Here is a 21,607-nt window from a genome sequence, read left to right on the forward strand (position 1 = left end):
TCAGTAGTAAACATTAGAAACAACTCAGTTTGAGCAGTCCTGATTGTTTTGGAAGCTGCAGACAATTGAATGATGTATTAGAGTTTAAGCAATATATTTTTTATAACATTTAGAAGCAGAAAATCGAAACCATTTTCACAGGGTGAATGCATCCTGGAAACATGCAGCAGTTACCATGATTAACCATTAGAAAAAGCTGTTGTGCTGAATCCTGTAGTAATGTGCCTGGAAGTCCTTTGAGGACCAAAAGGAGTAATAACAAGGAACCCAAAGGTGCTGTTACTGGGGTGTGGGGTACAGGCAGTACCTGGGACCTGCCAGTTTCTGATGTGAAGGCTTTCAGTCAACATGTGAAACATGCTTTATGGTATTTATTCAAGAACTCTTCTTTCCTCATGTGATTGGTAAATAAACCAGGGTGCATAAATGTAATGGAAGGTTTTGTCATTTAAAAAAGTGGCATCACTGATGGGCAGCTAATCCACCTAGGTATGGCTGGTAACAGTTTGCTACAGACTGAGTAAATATCATAAACACCTAATGATGGGAAATCCTCAGGAACAGTCAACATGACCAGCTAATACCACCAGGCAAAGATTTCATTCTTGGATCCAGAATTGCAGAAGTGTGTATTTAATGTGTACATGTGAACTAATCACTTCAGATAGTTTCATTGTGCAGCGATGCTGTTGGGATCAACATTTAATGCTGCAATTTCTGTTGAGGAATGCTTTTTCTGTGCTAGGTGGAGAGGGAGATAGTGTGATATAAAGTCATTGATGTCATTGCGTGGTGGCTGATGAGGGATCTGAGACTGATGTGCAAGACATCCATCCTTGTACACCCTGCTGCTGTGATGGTGTTGGACTGCTGAAGATCATTGTATGGTATGTTGTTGAATCCTGTTGGGAAAGCCTTTTAAAAGTCTGGCAAGTCAGCTTTGCTGTGGAGACTTTTATGCCTGAATAATCTTTTCAGTCTGTTATTTTAAATTATGTATGCCCCACAGCAAGTATAAGTCATAAAATCAGAAAATACCAGGATGGAAGGGACCTCAAGGATCATCTGGTCCAACCTTTTTTGACAAAAGCACAGGCTAGACAAGATGGTGCAGCACCCTCTCTAGATCCATCTTGAAAGTGTCCACCATTTGGGAATCCACCATTTCCCTGGGGACATTATTCCAATGGCTGATCGTTCTCATTGTGAAAAACATTCCTTTTGTGTCCAATCAGAATCTTCACAGGTATGGCTTTTACCCATAAGCTCTCATGTTTTCCATGTGGCTCCTTGTAGAATAGAGTCTCCAGCTTCTTTGTAGCCACCCTCTAAATACTGGAACATGTTGATAAAGTCTCCCCCAAGCTTTCCTCAAGGCTGAACAAACCCAGTTCTCTCAGCCACTCCTCATATGGCAGACTTTCCACGCCTTTGATCATCTTTCCCCTCTCTGGGCCTTCTCCAGTTTCTGCACATCTCTTTTGAATGCTTCTAAGTGTGTCCATTAGATAGGGAGATGAACAGCTCATAAATTCAGATGTTGCTCTGTTTCATGTTCAGTCAAATAGACTTTGATGGTTTTAATGTAGCAGCACAAGGGCATTTTGAGTTTTGTGAATCAGAAAAGGAATATTAATTCCAGCTTTATCCCTCAGAAGTTCAGTGAAAAAACCAGGGAAGAGCCTTTCACATGTTTCACTACGTTCTTTTTCTACCTTGGTAAGAGCTGCTTCTCTTTTTCCTTTACAAAGGATGTAGTAGCTGAAAGGAAGCTTTCTTCATGTGAAAGGAAAGAAAGAAAATGAGAAAATGAGTTTAGAAGATCATCAGCAGAAATATTTCATGGGGCTTACAGAGGGTCTTTTTGTACGAAAATGGGAGAACTGCAGATATGAGCTAAGTCCCTGAATGAGGCAATAGTTTGTTTGAAGTGGCATACCAGTAAAATTCTTTTTTTTTCCTCCACAGCTCTTCCACATTTCTGAAGAGGGTGTAGAAAAAGCCCATCAGAAAAGTTCATAAAGGTTAAACATAGAGATTATTGGGTAAAGGTATTAAGTAAGTGGAGTACACAGTGACTGTATTGTGGGCAGTATGTTGTTCTGTTACACCTTACAATGTTAAAATGCCATGAGTTGAAAATGTGTTTCCTCATATTTATGCACAACATAGACCAGCACAATTGCTCAGCTAAATAAACAGGACATTTTCAATTATAAGGTGCCATTACCTTTGTGTGTTCTTGTCATTTATGAAATCAGTGGGTGGTTAATTAAATTGCTCCTTTGGACTCTCCTGAAGGCTGTGTATTAATTATATTTTAGTGGTGGTGTGCACATTTCTCAACTTTTTAATGAGAGTAAAAGTTGTTTACCTTTTCCTGTGTGAATGCTTTTTTTTTTTTTTGGTCCCTGTAATATGGGGTTTTGTGGTAGGTTTTTCTTTCTTTCCCATAAATCTCATTATTCAGCTGCTCTTTGCAGTCATGTGGCATGCTTTAGTTTAAATGAAATCTTAAAATGTTAGATTTTGTGTTGCTACTAAACACGAAATATAACATTTTAAGATTTAACATTTTAAGCACACACAGACTGCTGCTAAAGCTGCAGAGTCTGTGTGTTAAACTCCACGTTGTTGGAGGGAACAGGTTCAACACTCAGGAGAACAGGCTTCCTTCAGCCACTCAGGTCTTTTGAAGGCATGGCTTCTGAAGGCAGTTCTGGGGCTCACACCCAGAATTCTTGTTCAGCCTGTTGGCTGAGCAGGCAGATTTCTGCTGTCCTCCTCCTTTCCTCAGTAGGAGGAGCAGCACTGATGCTTGCGGGTGCAGAGGGTGGCTTGATGCAACAGCACTGGATTGGGGAGCAGCCTTTGTGTGGCAGGATAAGGGCTGTGCTTACACCCCTTCCTTTGCTGTGTGATGTTCCACCACGCTGTTCCATACAGCTGAGATCCTCATGATAAAATTGTGCTGTCTTAGCAAATGCCATTTCCAGCTATGACTTTATTTTAATTAGTGACACGTGTGCTGAAGGAAGCCCAGTTAGGTGCAGTACTGGTGTGCTCACAGAGGAATACAGTAGCTGGGATTGGTTTGTGTTGGTTCTTCAGCTGAAATGGGGCATTACAAGTACATGTAAAAACCCAAAGAAAATACTGCTAGCCTAGCATAAGTATCATTGACATTGTCATTTTAATGCTGTTGGAAGTGTCTGTAGCAGAGGTCAAAAGTTTTCTTGATGCTATGTCTTTGAAATACCATCACAGGTTTTATCTCATGGGAAGGAGCAGAAGGGCCTCACTTCTGACTGGACAATTTATGTAACTGGTCTGATGGTCTCACCAGGGGTGGTGGCTCATCTAGGCCATGCAGCTCTTCTGTGAACCAGAACCACGTCAGTCCTCTTCATTATACTGTTTATCCAAGCCTGTTTGTTAAAGCCATACCAAGCCAAGAAGAGGCAGGGAAAAGAGTTTTGCTGCTTTTTCATAGGGATGATTTACTTTGCAGTCATATTTTCTCAAGTGGAGGGTATTATAAAGGCCGCCCTGAAGTCTTCTGAAGTATCCACTGAGACCTCAAACTGAACCCTTTGCTGCTGGAGAACACTCTTCTACTGCTCATTTATCATGGTGTTTGTAGATTTGGGGTTTTTTTTTTCATCCACTTCATGGAACTAAGTGAAGGAAGAGGATGGTCTTGAGGGATGTGGTGGTTATCACATTTATCTGGTTATCGACTCTCCTGTATGTAATTTATATAATGTCCAGTATAAGGGAAAAATAATACCAAAGTATTCAATTTGCAAATGAAGTTACTAGACTTTATAAAAGCTGCTGTGGAAGATAGTTGTTTGTAGTTTGTGAGTCTGCAAATAAGCATGATTTTATAGTATTCAAAAAGCCAGAAACTTAGTTAATTTGAAAGAAAACCATAATAATGTTTCCCCTCTTTTTTTAATTGACAAATGCAAAGCAATTTCAGGATATAAAACAGACTTTGTGCATTGAATATACCTCTAGTATTGAGATACTGAATTATAAAACTGTACAGAAATTGAGACTTTTTCAGAAAGTATGTGCAGTTTTGAGAACAGTTTCAGTGTTCCACTTTAATTTTTTTTTCTTTAAAAAAGCAGAATTTTCTGAAATAGAGGAGTGGGAAAAAGAAGAAGAGTATTACATAATCCACTTTGTTGTTTTTCTTGCAAACATTGTGTTGCTTTACATAATATTTATGGCATATAGCATGGCAGGGACTCAGAATGTCCCATCTGTGTTGTAAAGCCACCGTACACATGGAGTTACTGTAAGGATTCCTGCGCAGGTCATTCCTGCATTCCGCAGGGTGTGTTAACAAAACTGTGAGGTGCTACGTGGAGTAGCAAGGTTTCATTGTGCATTCACGAGAAATGGCTGGCGACATTTCAGCCTGCAGTTAATTTTAATGTTAAGTTTAGGTTTTGAAAAGGACACTTTTCAAATTGTGTAAGGGAATGCCTGCAGATCTACACTGGCTCCTGCTCCGGTTAGTATTTGCTGAGCTGTTAAGGCTTCACTCATATTCCTGTGAGGTTAGGTGATTAATTTACTGCTTTAAGGAAATCAAACCCTGAGAGCTGCTTAGTGGCTTTAAGAGGAACTGGTCCTATTTGAATTCACCCATTGGTGAATTAATTTGTGTATACCAGCATCCCAACAACCTTTCTCCTTGGAGTTCCCTGTTGCCATGTGATATCCCCTCCTCCAAGAGATCAGCAGTATAATCTTCTTTTCCTGTTGGGCAGGTGTTCTGTGTTGCCTCCTCGCCTTTGTTGGGATGGAAGGCTAAGAAATGTCAACTAAAAAGGTGATGAAGTGAAGGGGCTGTCGTGCTCTTTGTTGCAGGTTTTGTAACAGATCCTGGGTTCTGGCTGCCAAGGAATCGTACCAGGGTGTTTCCAGGGCTCTGCTCGGCATTTTAAGGATGCTCCTCTTCAGAGGCTGAGCACTGAGTCCTTAACTGCAGGTTAGACCCTGTGATGAGAATTACAAACAAGACATGAGGGGGATGCTTTTGATTCGGCTTGTTTCAAATGCATAGGCTATTCATACATGAAGTGGAAAGTGAGTCTCTTAAAATAGCTGGTTTGTGCTTTTTGTTTATTTTTTGTAAAATTTCTTTTTCCTAGACTTTTTCCTAAATTATGTGGTTCTCTGGTGGGGTTGATGTTGGTTTGTTTTTTTTTTTTGTTTGGTTGTTTGGTTTGTTTTTTTTTTTTTTTTTGGTTTTTTTTTTTTTTTTGTTTTGTTTTGTTTTGTCTTTTTTTTTTTCTTTTTAACAGGCTGGTGCTTTGCAAAACCTTGTTGTGATCAGGAATCTGGATTTCACCTGACTAAACACAAAGGCTCTTTCTGGTGATTTGTATGTATGTGTGTGAATTTTTAAAGATTAAAAAAATTTTAGCTTTGCGCAGTTGTAAAATTGAATTTTAAAAACACGTTTCATGCATTACTTGAGATAATACAAAGATACAAAGTATCTTTGTAGTTAGAATGTGAGAAGAAGTGAAATAAAATGAAACATGTATGCAGATACAAACAGAGGTCTGTGTACCTTCTGCCTGAAATTAAACCAATGTCCTCCTTTCTCATGGCTATCTGTATTATTTATAATTGCATGAGATGTGTATCGAGAGGGTGGCTGGGAAATAAGCTCTTAAATGTGAAAGCTCTTTGGTCTCCTAGGATACGTATGTAGTAATAGTTGTACAGTTATCCATAAGGTTTTCCATTGCGCATCCTAGAAACCCTGTAAACTTCCAGGTAGCCTTTATTAACCACCTTGCAAAAAAAAGGTTGCTCATTTTGCTAGGTGCCATGCAGAGCATGCAAACTTTAAGTAACACAGGTTTAAAAATTAGGCAGGGATGATATGCTTCTGAAAAACAGAATGAGAAACTAAAGATCATTCAGGTATTTGCTCCTTCTATTTTCACTAAATCTGTTTGCCTTCGGGATTTGTTGATGTATAGGAATTTTGAAAAAACTGCACTTAATGTTTTCAAATGGAAATGTTTTGTCCGAAAGAATAATCCCCATTTTGCTGTTGTTCCAGGATTTGAGGAGGGAAAGGAAGAGAAAAATGGGGGAGCAAGTAGGTGTCAGATCTGGCTGTCAAGCTTTTTTTCTTAATTGAAGATTGTAAATTGTTGGAGAAGTTGAGTAGTTTTGTTGGTGATTTTTCTTACCCCACGCATACTGTGTATCAATGTTAAACCAAATTATTTGGGATAAGGTTTTATAGCAACTTCATTGCACACTTTGGTCCCAGTTTTCCACTAACTAGGAATCTCTAAGCCAAAGCACCCCCTTGGTTGCATTTGAAAGTTTGAAGGGAGTTAGGAGGCCACTGGAAAACAGGGGTCTCCAGCCAGCTGGAGCCTCAGCAGATGTGCTGTTCTCGAAATCTATCATCTAGAAAAAAACCCACACCTTTTATTGTATATGGGAAAGCTGCAGTGATTTATTCCATGTACTCAGCGGGAACAAAAAGAGTCTTTGTAAACCCTTTCTGTTTTGGATTCCATTTAGTAATAAGGTTTGGCTAAAGCTAAAGCAACAGAACATGCTTTAACAGCCAAGTATCAGTTCAAAATTTAACTTTATTGAAACTTAATATTCAGTTAAACTGGTCTGTGTGGACAAGCACTAAATCTGAGTTCATGCTTTTCTAGTCCTGAAGTTTACAAAGGGAAATGTATGCAAATTACTCCCTTCAGCCAAAGTATGGTATATTATTGTAGTAGCTTTCCAATGTAACTTCTTGGTTTCATGAGCAGTTTTATCTTTTCCGTCTTAAAATCCTTCAGGTAGGATGGCCTTTTCACGACTCTGTCCTCACTATATCTTTTATTTACAGTGTCAGGTTGCCTGGGATATTATCTATTGTTTCTGTGTTCTCATTCCATATCACTGACATTAAAAGGCAATGTTGCTTGTAGTTTAGTCTCCTGCTCTTAAAGCAAGTTGTCTCCTTTGAATGAAACTCTTATCATGTTCTTGCCTGAACATCTGGTTTTCAGATTGCACACAGAAAGACAGGATAAAGCCTTTTAATTACTGTGTTTGCTCTTCTCTTGGTTCATTGAATTGAAATTACTAGCTTTTTCACTCTGAAAATCAAGGCTGTTCTCTTACTGCAGTGTTAAACAGTTCTTCACTAGTGTGTGAAAAACTGGGTTCCCGACACTAATGTCTGTGTCTAGGTGGAAACTGGTAACTGTAGAGCAAACTATTGGGACCCTTCTCAGGATACTGGGCACTTGTTTTCTTGGTATTCCTTAGCTTTTTTAGTGGCTACCAAATGAAGATGACTTGTGGCATTGTCTGTTTGACCCACTAGACCCTGTTCCTCTGAGTCACGGCACTACTCTGAACTTGATGGTAAGTTTGAGTTACTTCTTAAAAGCTCTGGATTTTACAAACAGGAAGTTTGCAGGTGAACTTCCGAGTAACTCCTTGAATCCTTGTTGGTGCTGATAGGAGCAAAAAAGCTTGAAAGTCTGCTATTTTCAAATAATCCGTTTCATGCTAGGTCTGTTGCGTGAAGATATCCTGGCCTTATGAAGACAGCAGCTACTGCTGCTCTGTACAAAGGGCAGGCAGGTGTCTACAGCCCCTCTGGTCCTTGTGTTGCATTTCTTGCATCCCACAGTCTTTGTGCACAGCACTGCTCCCTTCTTGAGGAAAAGAAATATGTCCCATGGGAATGTTCATCCTTATCTTGGAAACACTGTAATACTTTGGGATGGGTTGTACAGCTCCCAATGGAGCAGGAGTGTTGTCTGGGGTGGTTTCTCACTTTTGGACAGTGTAGCAATGAAAAAAAAAAAAGTTATAAAGTTTAAAAAAAAATGTTTCATGTAAGTATCTGGCATAAAACATGTGAAAGTGTTTAGTATGAGTTGGGAGTTTAAAAAAGTATGGAAATAAAAGGTGGTTTGAATTTTTTATGTCTGTGAACCTAGCCTAACTTGTTCAGAAGCGCATGGTTTGGGAAAATGAGAATTGTGGTTAGGGAGTGCAAAGAAGATGGATACTCCAGAGGGTGAGTCGTCTGCCTTTTAAAGACCTTTTTCCAAAAGCACTGCTAATGAAGTAATATCCTTCAAAGCAAGACTGGTATTTTAAAAGCTTGCTCTTAAGGGTTGAATACATAGAATAAATGAGGAAGCAAAAATTGTATCATCCCCCACAGATGCAAAATTTCAGCCTGCTGAGAAGAGATTGGACAGGGAGGAGGAGGAGAAGGTTGGCTTCTTCCCGATGTAGCATGTTTTTGTCAGCCTCTGTTGCTGCAACCATTTTGACCATGGAAACAGAAAAGTGGTGCCTGAAGTTAGGAATCTGAACTGGCAGAGCTCTGCAGCACGCTGCTCCTTTGCCACTGTCTTCCCAAAACGTGGTGAATGAGAATTCCTTGCTGATGTGAGTAAATGTCTTGTATATATTTTACAAATTCACTGTTAACTGTCTTAAGTGAAATGCATTCTTCTTTCATAACTTCATGCCTTTGGTTTTTTTTAATGACTTGGAGTTGTTTTGCTAGACGAGTGTAGCAGTTGCAGTCCTAATGCCTCCCCACCCTAGCAAACTTCTGAGCTTTCCCCCTGTTTGCTTGTAGCCTTCTGTAAGGACTTAACTCTCTTTTATTGAGCAATTTTATTCTAGTTTATTTCTTGATTTATAGTTCTATTAATGCATCTCTTCTGTATATTTCTGCATATGGCTACTAGTTTGATGTTTTACATAGATGCTGCCACTTACCTCTTTTTACTGTCATTTTTTTTCTTTAGTTTTAATTTTTGCTACTCCCTTAGAAAGTAATGATTTTAATTTTTTGCCTTTCTTTAGAAATATGACCTTTTCTTAAAGAGGATGAGACTACTGAGGAAAGCGGACAGATATGCTGTAACAGCAGTTCAGCTTTCCCTCTTCCACATTATTCATTCTGCAAGGGGGAGTTAGGAGATTGCTGCTTAACATTTAGCCCCTGTCACTCATGTGAGAATACATAGCAGGGCCTGCTGTCCTGCTGTGTGTGTGCACTGCTATGCAGCTTTGCTAACATTTCTCACTTGAATCTTAAAGAACTGTTTTTCAACACTGTTACCACTGAGGTAGTTTATTTCTGAGGGCACTAACAGGAGTCAGAGAACATGCTAAAGCAGCCAAACTTTGCACCTCAGGCAGGTAAAGAGCTGCAGCATAGAAGCTTCCCTATGTAATAGCTAGTGAAATTCTATTTTTTAACATACGTGTGTGTGTGTATATGTATATAATGTGCAATCAGCCAGGGTAATAAGGAATGTGAAACAAAAAGCAGGCACACATGGTTAGGGGATAGAGAAGTGTTTTTAGAAAATAATGTCTGTGTTTTTTCATTTAGTAACTGTTGTCTCTACTCTTTCTTGGTGGCTGTGTAATTACTAGGGCTGAAGTGGAGAATATGTGATTCCTACAGTAGGACTAAAAACAAATGGAGTCTTTGCTTCCGTATTATTTGTGTCTGTCAAATATGTATAACCAGACTGGATTTTACATAGTCAACTCCATGTCCACTTCCTTTTCTGAATCCTGTCTGGAGGCCGCAGATCAAGCACTAGTCTACTGTGTATGTAAAGACCTGTTTACATACAAAGTATTTAAATGGGCTTTATTTAAGATAATATTTGTATATATTGAGACTCCAACTTCTAGATCTAACATGTTCTTACTATGTAAATTTTGCTGATGTGTGGAGCCATTTTCAGTATCTGTGCAGAGTGCATCCGTTGCAATATGACAGGTAGCCTAACTGGAATGTCTCAGTGTAAAGGTTTTAATTTCTAAAAAGCATCCTACAAAATAATATGGGGGTATTTTGCACAAGTCGTGTTCTGCCTTTTTTGTGTCCCCAAAGCTCGGTCAGGCAGCTGGCTCTGAAAAGAATCTTTTTATATGTATCAGAAGGAAAGTTTTTCCTGGAAATTAACTCGAAATCAAGTTATGTACAGCAGCAAAGTGAAATGTCTTCAGCAGACTTAATAGGAAGAGGCACAACCATCTTCCTGAAGTGTTAAGAATAAAAGAACTTGTCTTTTTTGTGGAGTTAATTCAAATGACGGCTAGTGCATGGCATCCTAACATAATTCCCAGGCATGAGTAGAGACTGCTCAGCCATGGCAGTGCTTTTGGAATGAATCACCTGCTTGCCAAGGGGTGGCCAGAGCCAGCCTAGCTTTCCCTGATCCCTGGTTGTGCTGGGCTGCAGACCAAGTGGGGCAGTTGTGGTGCTGAGTTGGGCACTCTGCATGCAATACCCCTGCTCATGAGCAAGTTGTAATTAGGCCTGTGTGTAGGTAGCCTGAGTTAAATACTCTTGACATGAGCTCAAGAAGGCTCTTATTTTCCTCTTTTCTTTGAGAGTTCTGATGTGGTGATACTTGTTTTATTTTATTAGGGAGAAAATAAGCAGTCTCTAGGCAGGGCAGACTGGTTTAAGGGGTTGCATTAGCTCACCAAGTGTTGTTCCTTAGCTGCTGGGGTTTGGCAGGTTGAGGCTGAAGATTGAAGCTGCAAGCTTCAGACCACGTCTAGACCATTCTCTGTGCTCATTCTGCTGTACTTTTAAGTTTCTTTCTCTGGCCATGGATTTTCATGTGTTCCTTGCAGGCCATGGGCACTTACTCCTGCAGAGGACTCTGCCTCCTTTCCTGCAGGAGGAGGACAGTGTGTAGCTTATCATTTATCTGAGCTGCCTCTAAACCGTGTCCTCTTGGCTCTGTCTTGCACAGATCTTAGAAATGCTTGTTTTCAAAGAGATTGGAGGTTTTTGTTAGCTTAGGAGGTAGCTTCATTTTTTTCACCCTATGTCTAAGCTAAAAAACTGCTTAGTAACAGCATAGTTTACCTTTGAAAATAGCTTTCCCCATCACTCAAGTTGTGATTGATGAGGGAAACCAGCTGTAACAAGTTATGCAAGGTGGCATATGCCTGAAGGAAGAGATGGGATGGTGCTTCTCCCTGAAAATAGTTAAGTCCTACAATTTAACTATTCAGAAAGTTCTTTTATCTTTTCCACCCCTCCACCCCCAGCTTCTCTCTGTCATCAAAGCCATTTCATGATTAATCCCAGTGCTGTCTCCCTGAATTTCCTCCATGCACACCCGTAGGGATGGGGGCTCGTTATAAAGTGCAGGAAAAGGGAACATAGCTCTCTGATTCCTTTATTTTCTTTGAATCACTACTGCTCCTTAAAATTTGAATTAATCAAATAAAATTCTCTCTGTACATATCCAGGAATGAGCTACGTTTAATCTAGTTAAGTGTATTCTGTTCATCCACAAAAGTCCCTGTTTCAGGGCAAAGTGTATAGGGGAGGGCTTTCCAGAAGGTTTAGCATCTTGATGGACAGCTTTCTGCTGCCTTCATCTCTCCCAGCAGAAAGGGTGGCACATATGGCAAGGGCTGGTGGACAGATTGCGCGACAGAAAATATCCATGGCGGATAAGCAAATGTTTTACTCTTTCCTGCTCTTCTCCTCCGCTCCATCAGTGAGAAGAAAGCCTCACTAATTGTCTCCTTGTCTTTTTGAGTGTTGGGGTACTTTTTTCACTTCCACTGGATATAAAAGCCCACCTGTTACAGCAGCAGTAATTAAATACTGCTTTCCTTATTCTTTTTGTGCGAGGAAGTAAATTTGTCTTCGGGTCTCCTGGCAGGTAAGTCTGTGTTTCTTCACTTCTGTTTAATTGTGTTTCTTTCTACTTACTTTTTCACTGCTGCAAAAATCCAGAAATGAGTTTAGGTATTTGGAGGTTTCTTGCAAGTTTTTTTAGTACACTTAGGCCTAAAAGTTGCAAACCTGCTTGATTTTTGAGAGTCCTGGGAGCATCTTAAACTCCCCAGGTACTTGTCTTATGTTGGGGGGTTCCTAGCATGGGGTGATTTCTGACACGAAGCAGGGTTAGCCCCCAGAAACAGGCACTTCACTTTCCACTTAACAGAAAATTTAGTGTACCTACAGAAAATAGATCTTGCAAATTGTAAAGGCAGCTCCTACCTCTCTTATGAAACATGATGGCAGGGAAAGGCAAATACTTGAGCAACACTTTGATAGTGTGCGTAGCAGTGCCTGCCGAAGAGACGGTGCAAGTTCAAGTTCTTCCGTGGGGTTTGTGCTTCCTGCAGACCAGGACATCTGACTGGCCATCCAGACCTGGGTGGCTCTAATCCTGCTTGGCTTGTGTGCCGTATTTCATTTTTCAGCATTACTCTTTTTCAGTAGGACTATGCAAAATTTAATCTGTAGATATGTAGCTGTATCTTGGTTTAAGATTCATACTTGTCTCCTTTTCTTCTATTCTGAGATGATTTATTGGATGTAGCTCTATATTTGCAATAAAGAATGAGTATTTCATTGCAGGAACCTCCATACAGTCACAGTCCTTATCTTTCCTGTCTCATTCGAGACCAATTTGACTAAAGTAAAGCTATTTTAATCTCCTAGTCCCAAAATAGAAGCCATTCCATTTGTGCCATAGAAGATGGCTGCAGCAGGATTTTTGCCTGTTTGAGCAAACCCTTCTGCCCGCTTGTTTTATCTCTGGGCACCGAGTCCCTCTTTCCTCCTGTCATCCCCTGATGTCGAGCATCCCTGGCTTTGAGGTGGTGGCTTTGGGAGGTATCATCCATCATCTCTCCTAAGGATAGCCAGTCTTGTGCTACCCCTCGGTTTCCCCATTCCAGACATCCCTTTGCTCTCTGGTTTGCCGGTAGCTCAGATCCCCTGGACTGTGGAGGCAGCTGGGGTGCAGAGAGGGGAGTGCAGGCAGTCCTCCTGTGCTCCCCCTGCCTGGCAGCGTCTCTCAGCCCTGTGCAGCAGGGACCCTTAACGTTGTGATGGCAATTAAAGCCCGGAGCCCCCAGTTGCCACGGAAACACAACACTCCATAAATACAAAACACAACTTACGGTCCTGTTAATTTTCCCAAATGCTCCTTGTTTGTCAGATTAAAGCAGGGTTTCATGTTGTGTCCTTGAAAAATGCTGGACTGTGAAAATACCCAGCAAAGGAGAGCGTGTGCACTTTTTATTTGAGGGATTGCACTTAAAAACCCTCACCCCTGGGGCAGGGAAGGACAGTCGTCACCTGTGACCTGTTGCCTTTGCAGTGATGGTGCCATATCAACACCTGGTGCAAGGCTGACTCCTTGTCTGTGAGGGCATTCCTTTGATGGAACAAAAAGACTAGCACAGAGGCAAAAAGTAATCTCTGGAGAGATGGTTTTATTGCAAGCCCAGTGTTGCCTGTCTGTGGTTCAGAGCAACAAAGTCACCATTCAGGCACAATATTGTTTAGTTTCAATATAAAAATTCCAGTCATTCTGCTGAACAACTTAAAAACGTGGAAAAGGTTGCTCATCAGCATAAAAAATAGGTGTGTTGGGTAATTGCTGTGTGGGCCTGCAGTGATAGCAGAAAGTGTCCCAGGCTAATTGCTGTGCCTTGTCCATCTCTTGTAGATTTTTGACTTAGAGCTGCCAGATACCATGTTTTGACAAAACTTTCATTTGTTTGCATTTTCAAAAGAGGAGGAGTTTAACAGGATTATTGCCTCATAAACTTGGACAAGGATTGAATTGGGGTTTGGTGTTTCAAGGCAGTGCAGCCTTTGGATATCAGTATAATTTGCATGGATATTCTAAAGTCAATACATGTTGCTAGTACTGCTTCAGTTGTTTGCTATATGGCTTTAATATTAAAGCAGAGATTGTATCTAATGAGTTAGGTCATGTTTACTGGGAGATGGGAAATAACACTTTTCCCCTATGGTGATGTTTGCTAGCTATTTATTCTCATTGTGGTTTTTTTATTAATTTCTTCTGTCCTTTATTCTTTCACTTAAGCTAGGGGTATGCTTTGAGAACAGTTACAAGTCATCAGCCTGATGCTGTAATTCCTGTGAAGAATACTGGACTGGGAACTAAGAACTAATGTTTAATTAATGTTATGATGTGGTTTTAAGCAATGGGTTTAACCACTGTCTAGTTTTTCTTTCCTGGGGCTTATGTGAAACACTCCTGACTGCTCAGAGATCCTGTTCACAGCCGTGGCATTTGAATAAAGCAGGGGAATTTGACAATTATGAGACCCTTCCTAGCTAGCTTAGGCAATCAGGGACTATTGTCCATGGAGAACAGATTGTGGAAATTCTGTGACATTTTAAAATTAAGCCAACCTTTCCTGAAATCCAGAGTGATGACTGTGCTGTTGTTCAGAGTTATTGATTGGTGTGTGTTATGTATTACCCCTCAAGGATAATACATTAAAAAATATGCCTGGCCAGGACAGGACTGCCTGGCCTGCCTGAATTTAGGGTCACATGAAATCTTCACCATAGCTGTTACAATTTTTTCCATATTCTCCCTTGCCACACTGGAGAAGAATAAGGAAGGGTTATACTAAGGCGTTCCTGTGATGCCAGCTGGCAGCAAAATTTTGGGATCTCACCTCCTCTGGGATGAAGAGAAGAAGCAACCAATCCCCAGTGGCCTTTTATCAAGGAGAAAATACAGGTGGACAGTTTTACACTTGCAGCTGATTTAAACTACACTAAAGAAATTAATCATTGATTCAGTGGTTAGATAGATCTCGGTGCAAATTCATCCCTCTGGTTAGGGAGTTCTTAGGTGCAGAACTGAGATTTGCATCGCAGCCATTTTGGGATGCAGAGACAATGGAGTCCTCCAAAGGAACAGGGCTGTCATTCATCTCAGGGCGTTCTTTTGACGTTTGCTTTTGGTTGAGAAAATTTCATAGACAGTTGTAAAAAAGTTAAAAATTGGGGTATATTAAAGGTTATTTTTAAAGAGATTTGTTGATAAGATGGATATTTTGCATAGTTGTTTACTTCTGGGGTATATATAGTTGGGTTTTTTGTAAAATTTTGAACAGCCAGTTAATGGGCTGTAAATCTCTAGGATTTTAATAAGATAGTTTAGAAATAGATTGCTTAAATCTCTGAGACATTAATTGCAAAATACATGTTTCCATTAACTTCAAACTGGAACTAGTGTTAACTGTTTGTGACTTATGTAAAGACAACTACAGTTAAAAGGTTAACTTACTGCTACAATTCCAGTTGTTTTTTTTTTTAATAGCACCCATTCAGACAGAAGGAATAAATATTGTGAAATCTGATGTAGGTATAAAGCCCGACATCTAATGCTTTTGTAAAAATGTATTGAGCTTCTCCAGAGAATGTTCATTGCATCAATAAATCAGAACTAGAGAAGACCTAAGACTGGCTTTTTCAGTCTAAAATCTCTTTTGTGCACACTCCACTTAAAAACAAAAATAAAAATTTGCACATCAAATTTGCAGTTGGGTGTCCAGTCTTGCCCTGTTCCCAGGTGGATTGTAATTTAAAACTGAAAGCAGGGCACCACCTGCACTATTTGACTGTTTTAATGAAGACCTGGGAAAATTATTTTCTAGGGAATTATATGACTTGAATAACAGGCCTGGCTGGCTCTTTTACCCACTTCATATTTTTTATAATTCTGGTTATTTTTCCTGTTTGCAGCTTTCCTGGGCTGTTATCATCCTGTGGAGCTGGTGATCTGCTGTGATAGGAGACAGAGAAAATAATACAAGGGATGCACAAAGAGGGTTGAAGTAGGGTATTGTAAATGGCACTGCTCTGGTATTATGGATTTCAGGGATATAGTACTTTACATCAGGGAAATTTAGACCTGACCTGTCATCCCAGCTGTTGCTCAGACCATAAACTGTGTGTTTGTGAACTTTGTAAATAAACTGACATTTTGCGCTGGGAACAGATGGTAAAATGTCTTGAGATCAATAATTAGGCAGCCACAGTATATGATCAATAAAAATCCTGGTGATAGTTTCCTCGGTCATGGAATGGGCTTGCCCCAAGTACAGAACAACAGTATGAAAGTAAAGAAATCTTGACTTTTTTTTTTTTTTTTCTTTTTTTTTCTTTTTTTTTTTTCTGGTTCGGGGTAAAATTTGTGGTGGCAGTGAGATTTTTCTTTTCTTTTGAACCTTCATTCTGTAATCCACTATCTCTTTCTTCCGCAGCTGTGCTGGCAGAGAGGTGATGGAAGGGTGGTCACATTAGCTGCAGAAGGTGTGGTGGGCTTAGTTTATATGGCATTTATTGATGGTTGAAGTTCCCAGGGCACTGGCAGCACCCAGGCAATGCTGGCTGCCACCAGGAGCAGCCTGTCTCTGTCCTGGGGCAGCGCCTCTGCAGCAAAGCACAGCCCAGGGCGTTTGTCCGTGCACCAGCAGCATTCAGAGCCTGGGCTGGCTGAGCCCTAGGAACAGGCGTGTCTGCTCACCTCCTGCAGTGGTGGCAATAGAGTGACTGCCCGTGTCAAGCTCCTGTGGTTACAGTAAATAGAGACTATCTCTGGGTATACCTTTGATAAGAGAGAAGGCTTGTGATTATAATTTTTTACATGGCAGTGAATGCCTGGTTGTTCATTTACTTCTCTGGTTTTTCATTTTGTTCAAAATGTAAAGGAACTCATTAAAGTTTTAGCACAAAAAAGAATTTAATTACAACCTCCTAAAAGAGAGGTGCAAATTTCTTTGACCATAGCCAGTTATAGAGGTCAAACTATCTCATGGATATATTTACTGTATGGCACTGACTCTTGCTCTGTCACAGACTTCCACGTGAGTTACATGGACTGCAAAGGATAGAAACGCTAGAAGCCTTCAAGGAGATGAATTTGGGATGGTCATACTCAGGAGTCCTGACTGGATCTCCATTACAATCGTGCACAGAATGGTGTTGGGTTTTTCCATAGCCTCAGTGATGGTCTTCAACATGCTCACAGTGGGAAGGTGGGGGGGTAAAGTACCAATATCCACACTCATGATCAGTGACGGGACTCAAGGAAACAGCATTAAGTGGAGGCAGGAGAGGTTTAGGTTGGATATCAGGAAAAAGTTTCTCACCCAGAGGATGGTTGAGCACTAGAATGGTATCCCCAAGGGAGTGGTCACAGCACCAAGGCTTACAGAGTTCAAGAAGTGTTTGAACAAACGCTCTCAGGCACATGGTGTGACTCTTGGGGTGTCCTGTGCAGACCAAGGAGTTGAACTTGATGATCCTGATGGATGTGTTCCAACTCAGAATATTTTGGGATTCTGTGTATCAGGACTTGGTTCTTTCTTGGGTTTTTGGTTGGTTGGAGAAGGAGGAAGAGTCCTGGTTGTAGTCAGTAGTAGGAACAGGTCTACAGTTTGGGCAGCACTCTTGTACGGTGGGTTTTGCTGCCTGTTCTTTGTTTCTCTAGGGCCTCTTGGTGTTGCAGGTACCCCCAAGTACAACTTGTGCCATATATTCCTCCCCTGCCTTGACTGGCAAAATAATTTGGTAAAGTCACAAATCAATGCTGTGTTTTTCTAGAACATTTATCTGGTTTATTTTGCATTATATAAAGACCAGCCATTAGATGGGTCTCATCCCTTCTGCGTTAATCCAGCAGCATGAATGCAGAGCGAGAGAGCTGTGGTTAGAGCACGAGGGCCCCGTGCGCTGCTCTCCTTATCTGCTCTCCAATCTTTGAGCTCTTACATAATATGTTTAAGACTGTTTTTTGACTAATCTCTTTTGGGGTCTCATTTTGCGTTCTTAGTCTCCAGCAACAAAGAACTGCTATGCTCTTCCCTTGTGAAATCCTTTCCAGAAGGTGCATATTATCTACTACAAGACAGGGCAACGATGAGCATCAATTTCCATGGCAGAATAGAAGCCTGGATTACAAATTACTATTTAATCCTTTTTACGTCAAAGGATATAATAATCCTTGTAAAATGTGCTCTAAGTCTTGTGCTTGGCTGTGTGAGGTTAAGGGGCAAAAATCAAAATAGGGAATCTCGTAAAAAGTAAGGCATGAGGAAATGTGTATGTTCCACATGAACTTCAGAATATATGCTTAGAACTACATTTCAGCAGTCAGAAATAAAGATGATGGGCTGATAACCTAGACTACTAGATTTCATTTCTCTCTGTCTTTTCTACTACTCTGCTAGAAAACGGTCTCTCTCCATGAGTGTTGCTTGCTGAATTGCAGTAAAGAATTTAGGTACAAAGCAAATATTGCTCTAATTTGTTTTTTTATTCCCCCACAAGTAAGAACATTTACCAAAACTAACAAATATGGAGGTGCCTTAAGACTGTGAGAAAATCTGTTTTATTTTCTAAATCATCATGCTATGTGTGTCAAGCAGTGTGATTCTGTAAAGGAGAGAAGAGTGAATAAGGTTGGGAGGGATAAGGATTTAGTGTTTGAAATTGCAGACTGATGGCTGCACAACTTCCTGTCCAAGCAGCTATTTTAAGAGGGGCAAAGTTTAATAACATAAAAAGTTTAGAAAATAAATCCCATAATGACAGACCTAGAGTCTTTTCTTGCCACACTGAGTGTGCTGTAACTTTGTTAGGTAAAAAGCAAAACAAGTAAGTTGTTTGAAACCAGTAGTTTCATATGATTAGTTTATTCCATATTTTTATTACTGGCCTCTGTGCTAACAGATGGGGCATAATGGATAGAATCTGTCCTTCTTACTGTGTAGCAATCCACAGAGAAAACCTAGAAGTAAGCGATGATATATTTGCAATATTACTAATGGAATGAACCAGGCTAAGCTGTTTGCTGTTATTTTCAGTGCAGTGTATTTAGAACATTACTAATAACCTAATAATCTGTATAGTCAAAATCCAAAAACCAGAGTAGGACCAGATTAAAATTGTTATCTCATATTAAAGAACACAATTATTTGGTCATATAACCATCATTCCACAATAGGGTATTTTTGTGCCAAATGCTAATTGCATGCTTCTAGTGTGACAATGCATAATGTAGTGTCCTTGCTGTCACAAAATGGTCATCTTGCAGGTGAAGACACTGCACTGCACCAGCTCTTATGAAGCCATAAAATGTTTGTGTTGTAAAAGGATTCGTATTTGTAGATTTTTTGTTGTTCTTTTCTTTGACAAACTTACAGAAAACAGAAATATTCCCCTGATCTATCTTGGTGTTGTATGTCCAGAAATGTTTTGAAGAGAACTTCCATATTTCCTGCAAAATGAATTTCTGCTTCTTTATTTGTTGCAGAAAATGAGTGAAGAGCATATGTAAGTCACCCCTGGAAGAAGTTGCTTCGCTGTGAGCTTTACATGAGCATCCCCATCCTATGAGAAGGAAGAGGAGAAGGATCTGTCAGCCTTCTTAGCTGTAAAATGGGGACTGCAGGTGACGACATGGCTGCAGTGGAGCAGAATGCCTCTTTGAACCCTCTGTGCTTTGAGTGTGGCCAGCAGCACTGGACAAGGGAGAACCATCTCTACAACTACCAGAACGAAGTGGATGATGACTTGGTCTGCCACATTTGCCTTCAGCCCTTGTTGCAGCCGTTGGACACTCCCTGTGGACACACTTTCTGCTACAAGTGCCTAAGGAACTTTCTGCAGGAGAAGGATTTCTGCCCACTGGATCGAAAAAGACTCCATTTTAAACTCTGCAAAAAATCCAGTATCCTTGTTCATAAACTGTTAGACAAGCTCTTTGTTTTGTGCCCCTTCTCTTCTGTGTGTCAGGAAGTGATGCAGCGATGTGACCTGGCGGCACATCTTAAAAACAGGTGAGTGCTGCAGGTGCTCGTGTTGCATTTTCCCTACATGCGTGTTTGTGGCCAGTTTGTGTAGCAGTAGAAATTGTGGGCAGGAGAGGGGGAGAGAGTTGGTGGTGGCTTTTAAATTAACAGCAGAAAACTCTAGGAAATGGTCAGTCTGTAGCTGTGCACAGGCAATGCACTGGATTACCCTTTTATTGTACATCACACCAGAAAATAGTGAAGACTGCTTGGTGATAGCCATAGGGAGAATGATGTGGATCATTAGAGGTCTGAAGAAAATTATTTATCAAAAAAAAATAAAATACAGTGGTGGTTGGTTACAGTAGGGAAAAAAAGGCTGAGGGAGTGGGAAAATTGGAGATGTGCAAACTCTGTCTGCAGAGAGGAGAGAACTGGTGCAGTAGGAACAAAGAAGATCGAGTTCAGATTTTAGGGGAAAAAGCTTTATAATGGTCAGGCCCCAGCATAGCTTGGTTAGGTAGTAGCTGTCCATTCCCCATTTTTAGAAGTGTTTATGAACATGTTAAACAAACTTTCGGGAGTAGTTACATCAGAATTGATTCTGCTTTGAGGTAGGCAGATGGACATGGTATCTTTCAGGACTGATGGGCCTTCTCTGCCTGCCCTAAGTCCAGTCCAGGGACACTAGGGACCACCCAGACAGGTTCATCTGAGACTGCATGGACCTACTCCATGTTGTTTCCAAGTCTTGGTCTTTGTCCATTGGAGACCTTTGGAGACCATCTTCGGGTGGAGTGCATGGACCTACTCCATGGGCTTGTTTCCAAGTCTTGGTCTTTGTCCATTGGAGACCTTTGGAGACCATCTTCGGGTGGAGAGTGGCGTTGCAGAGGAGACTGGGAGCGTGTGTGTGGTGCGGGTGTGCCTGCAGGCAGGTGTTCTGCAGAGAAGGGGAAAAGGACAGAGACTGCCTGCCTTGGAAACTGTTCACATTCATATTTCCAGTATGCCCTCTTCCTTTTTCCACACATCCTGAAGGCTTCTGAGGATTCAGAGGTTGGGAGGACCCTGGGCATGCAGAACATGCCGCAGCCCTGCGGACTATGGTGAATGTCTGCCTGACTATTTTTGACTGTGGTAGTATGGTGTCCATATCAGGGAGGTACAGGGGCATTTCTCTCCAGGTTTTTATCTTTTTTTATTATAAATTCTCCATGGGGCTTCCATGTTAGCTCAAGCACTTGCTTGTTTACTTGCAGCAAGTAGTTTGTGATCTATATGATGACTTGGGGGTGGTGAGAAGGCCTAACTGTTTTATGATTCTATTTTAATAAAAGGCAAAATTTAACTGATTTGATTTTAATAAAAAGCAAAATGCTAGCAAGACTACTGCTAAATATTTGATTCATCTTCTGCTTTCCCACTGTCATATCCCTCACCTCTTCAGTCCTTTTTCCTTGGCTGACATAGTTTTAAATGATAGTAGAGCCGTTTAGAACAGGGTCATGTAATTTATTTGTACATAGAACACTATGTATGCACTCTTTAAGTATACATGAAATATCCATTTATTTCATGCACAAGGTTATCATGGAATCCAAGTGAGCTGAGTCACAAGCTTTTCCTGTTTGTCGGCTGGAAAAAGCTTTCAGTTGCAGAAGGCTGCTCATTTTCAATTCCTTCTGTTGTCTTGGTTATCTTGGCTGATACACGTTTTGAGTATATGGTGATTCACAGTTTTCAAGTAAGTTCATTTGCAAACATCTGAACCACCTATAAATTACCATTGCTGACGTAAGTAATGGCAGCGACTGCATAGTTTGAATTTAATTCTATATGAATTAGTGAATCCAGTAAACTTCTACTACTGATTATTACATTTAGGAAAGAAATACAAAATTCAGTATTGTTGTAATTGTCGGCATTGATTAATATAAACCTT

The 21,607-nt window shown here is 40.6% G+C and overlaps 1 protein-coding gene across 2 annotated transcripts in view; it reads left to right on the forward strand.

Moving 5' to 3' along the window:
* The window catches only part of LNX2 (ligand of numb-protein X 2), a 60,091-nt gene that overhangs the window by 13,464 nt on the left and 25,020 nt on the right, over positions 1 to 21,607 (forward strand). Inside the window, exons 1-3 of one of the 2 annotated variants that reach the window (XM_041416043.1) lie at positions 5,343 to 5,404; positions 15,640 to 15,642; positions 19,185 to 19,710. In XM_041416043.1, coding sequence (XP_041271977.1) covers positions 19,310 to 19,710 — 401 coding nt within the window. In that variant the 5' untranslated portion in view covers positions 5,343 to 5,404; positions 15,640 to 15,642; positions 19,185 to 19,309. Of the gene's footprint in view, positions 1 to 5,342; positions 5,405 to 15,639; positions 15,643 to 19,184; positions 19,711 to 21,607 lie in introns of those variants that run through there. The other variant, XM_041416042.1, reaches the window with a different exon arrangement.

This window comes from Onychostruthus taczanowskii, unplaced genomic scaffold (assembly GCF_017590055.1).
Source record: "Onychostruthus taczanowskii isolate IOZ18803 unplaced genomic scaffold, ASM1759005v1 scaffold50, whole genome shotgun sequence".
In the NCBI taxonomy this organism is placed as follows: Eukaryota; Metazoa; Chordata; class Aves; order Passeriformes; family Passeridae; genus Onychostruthus; species Onychostruthus taczanowskii.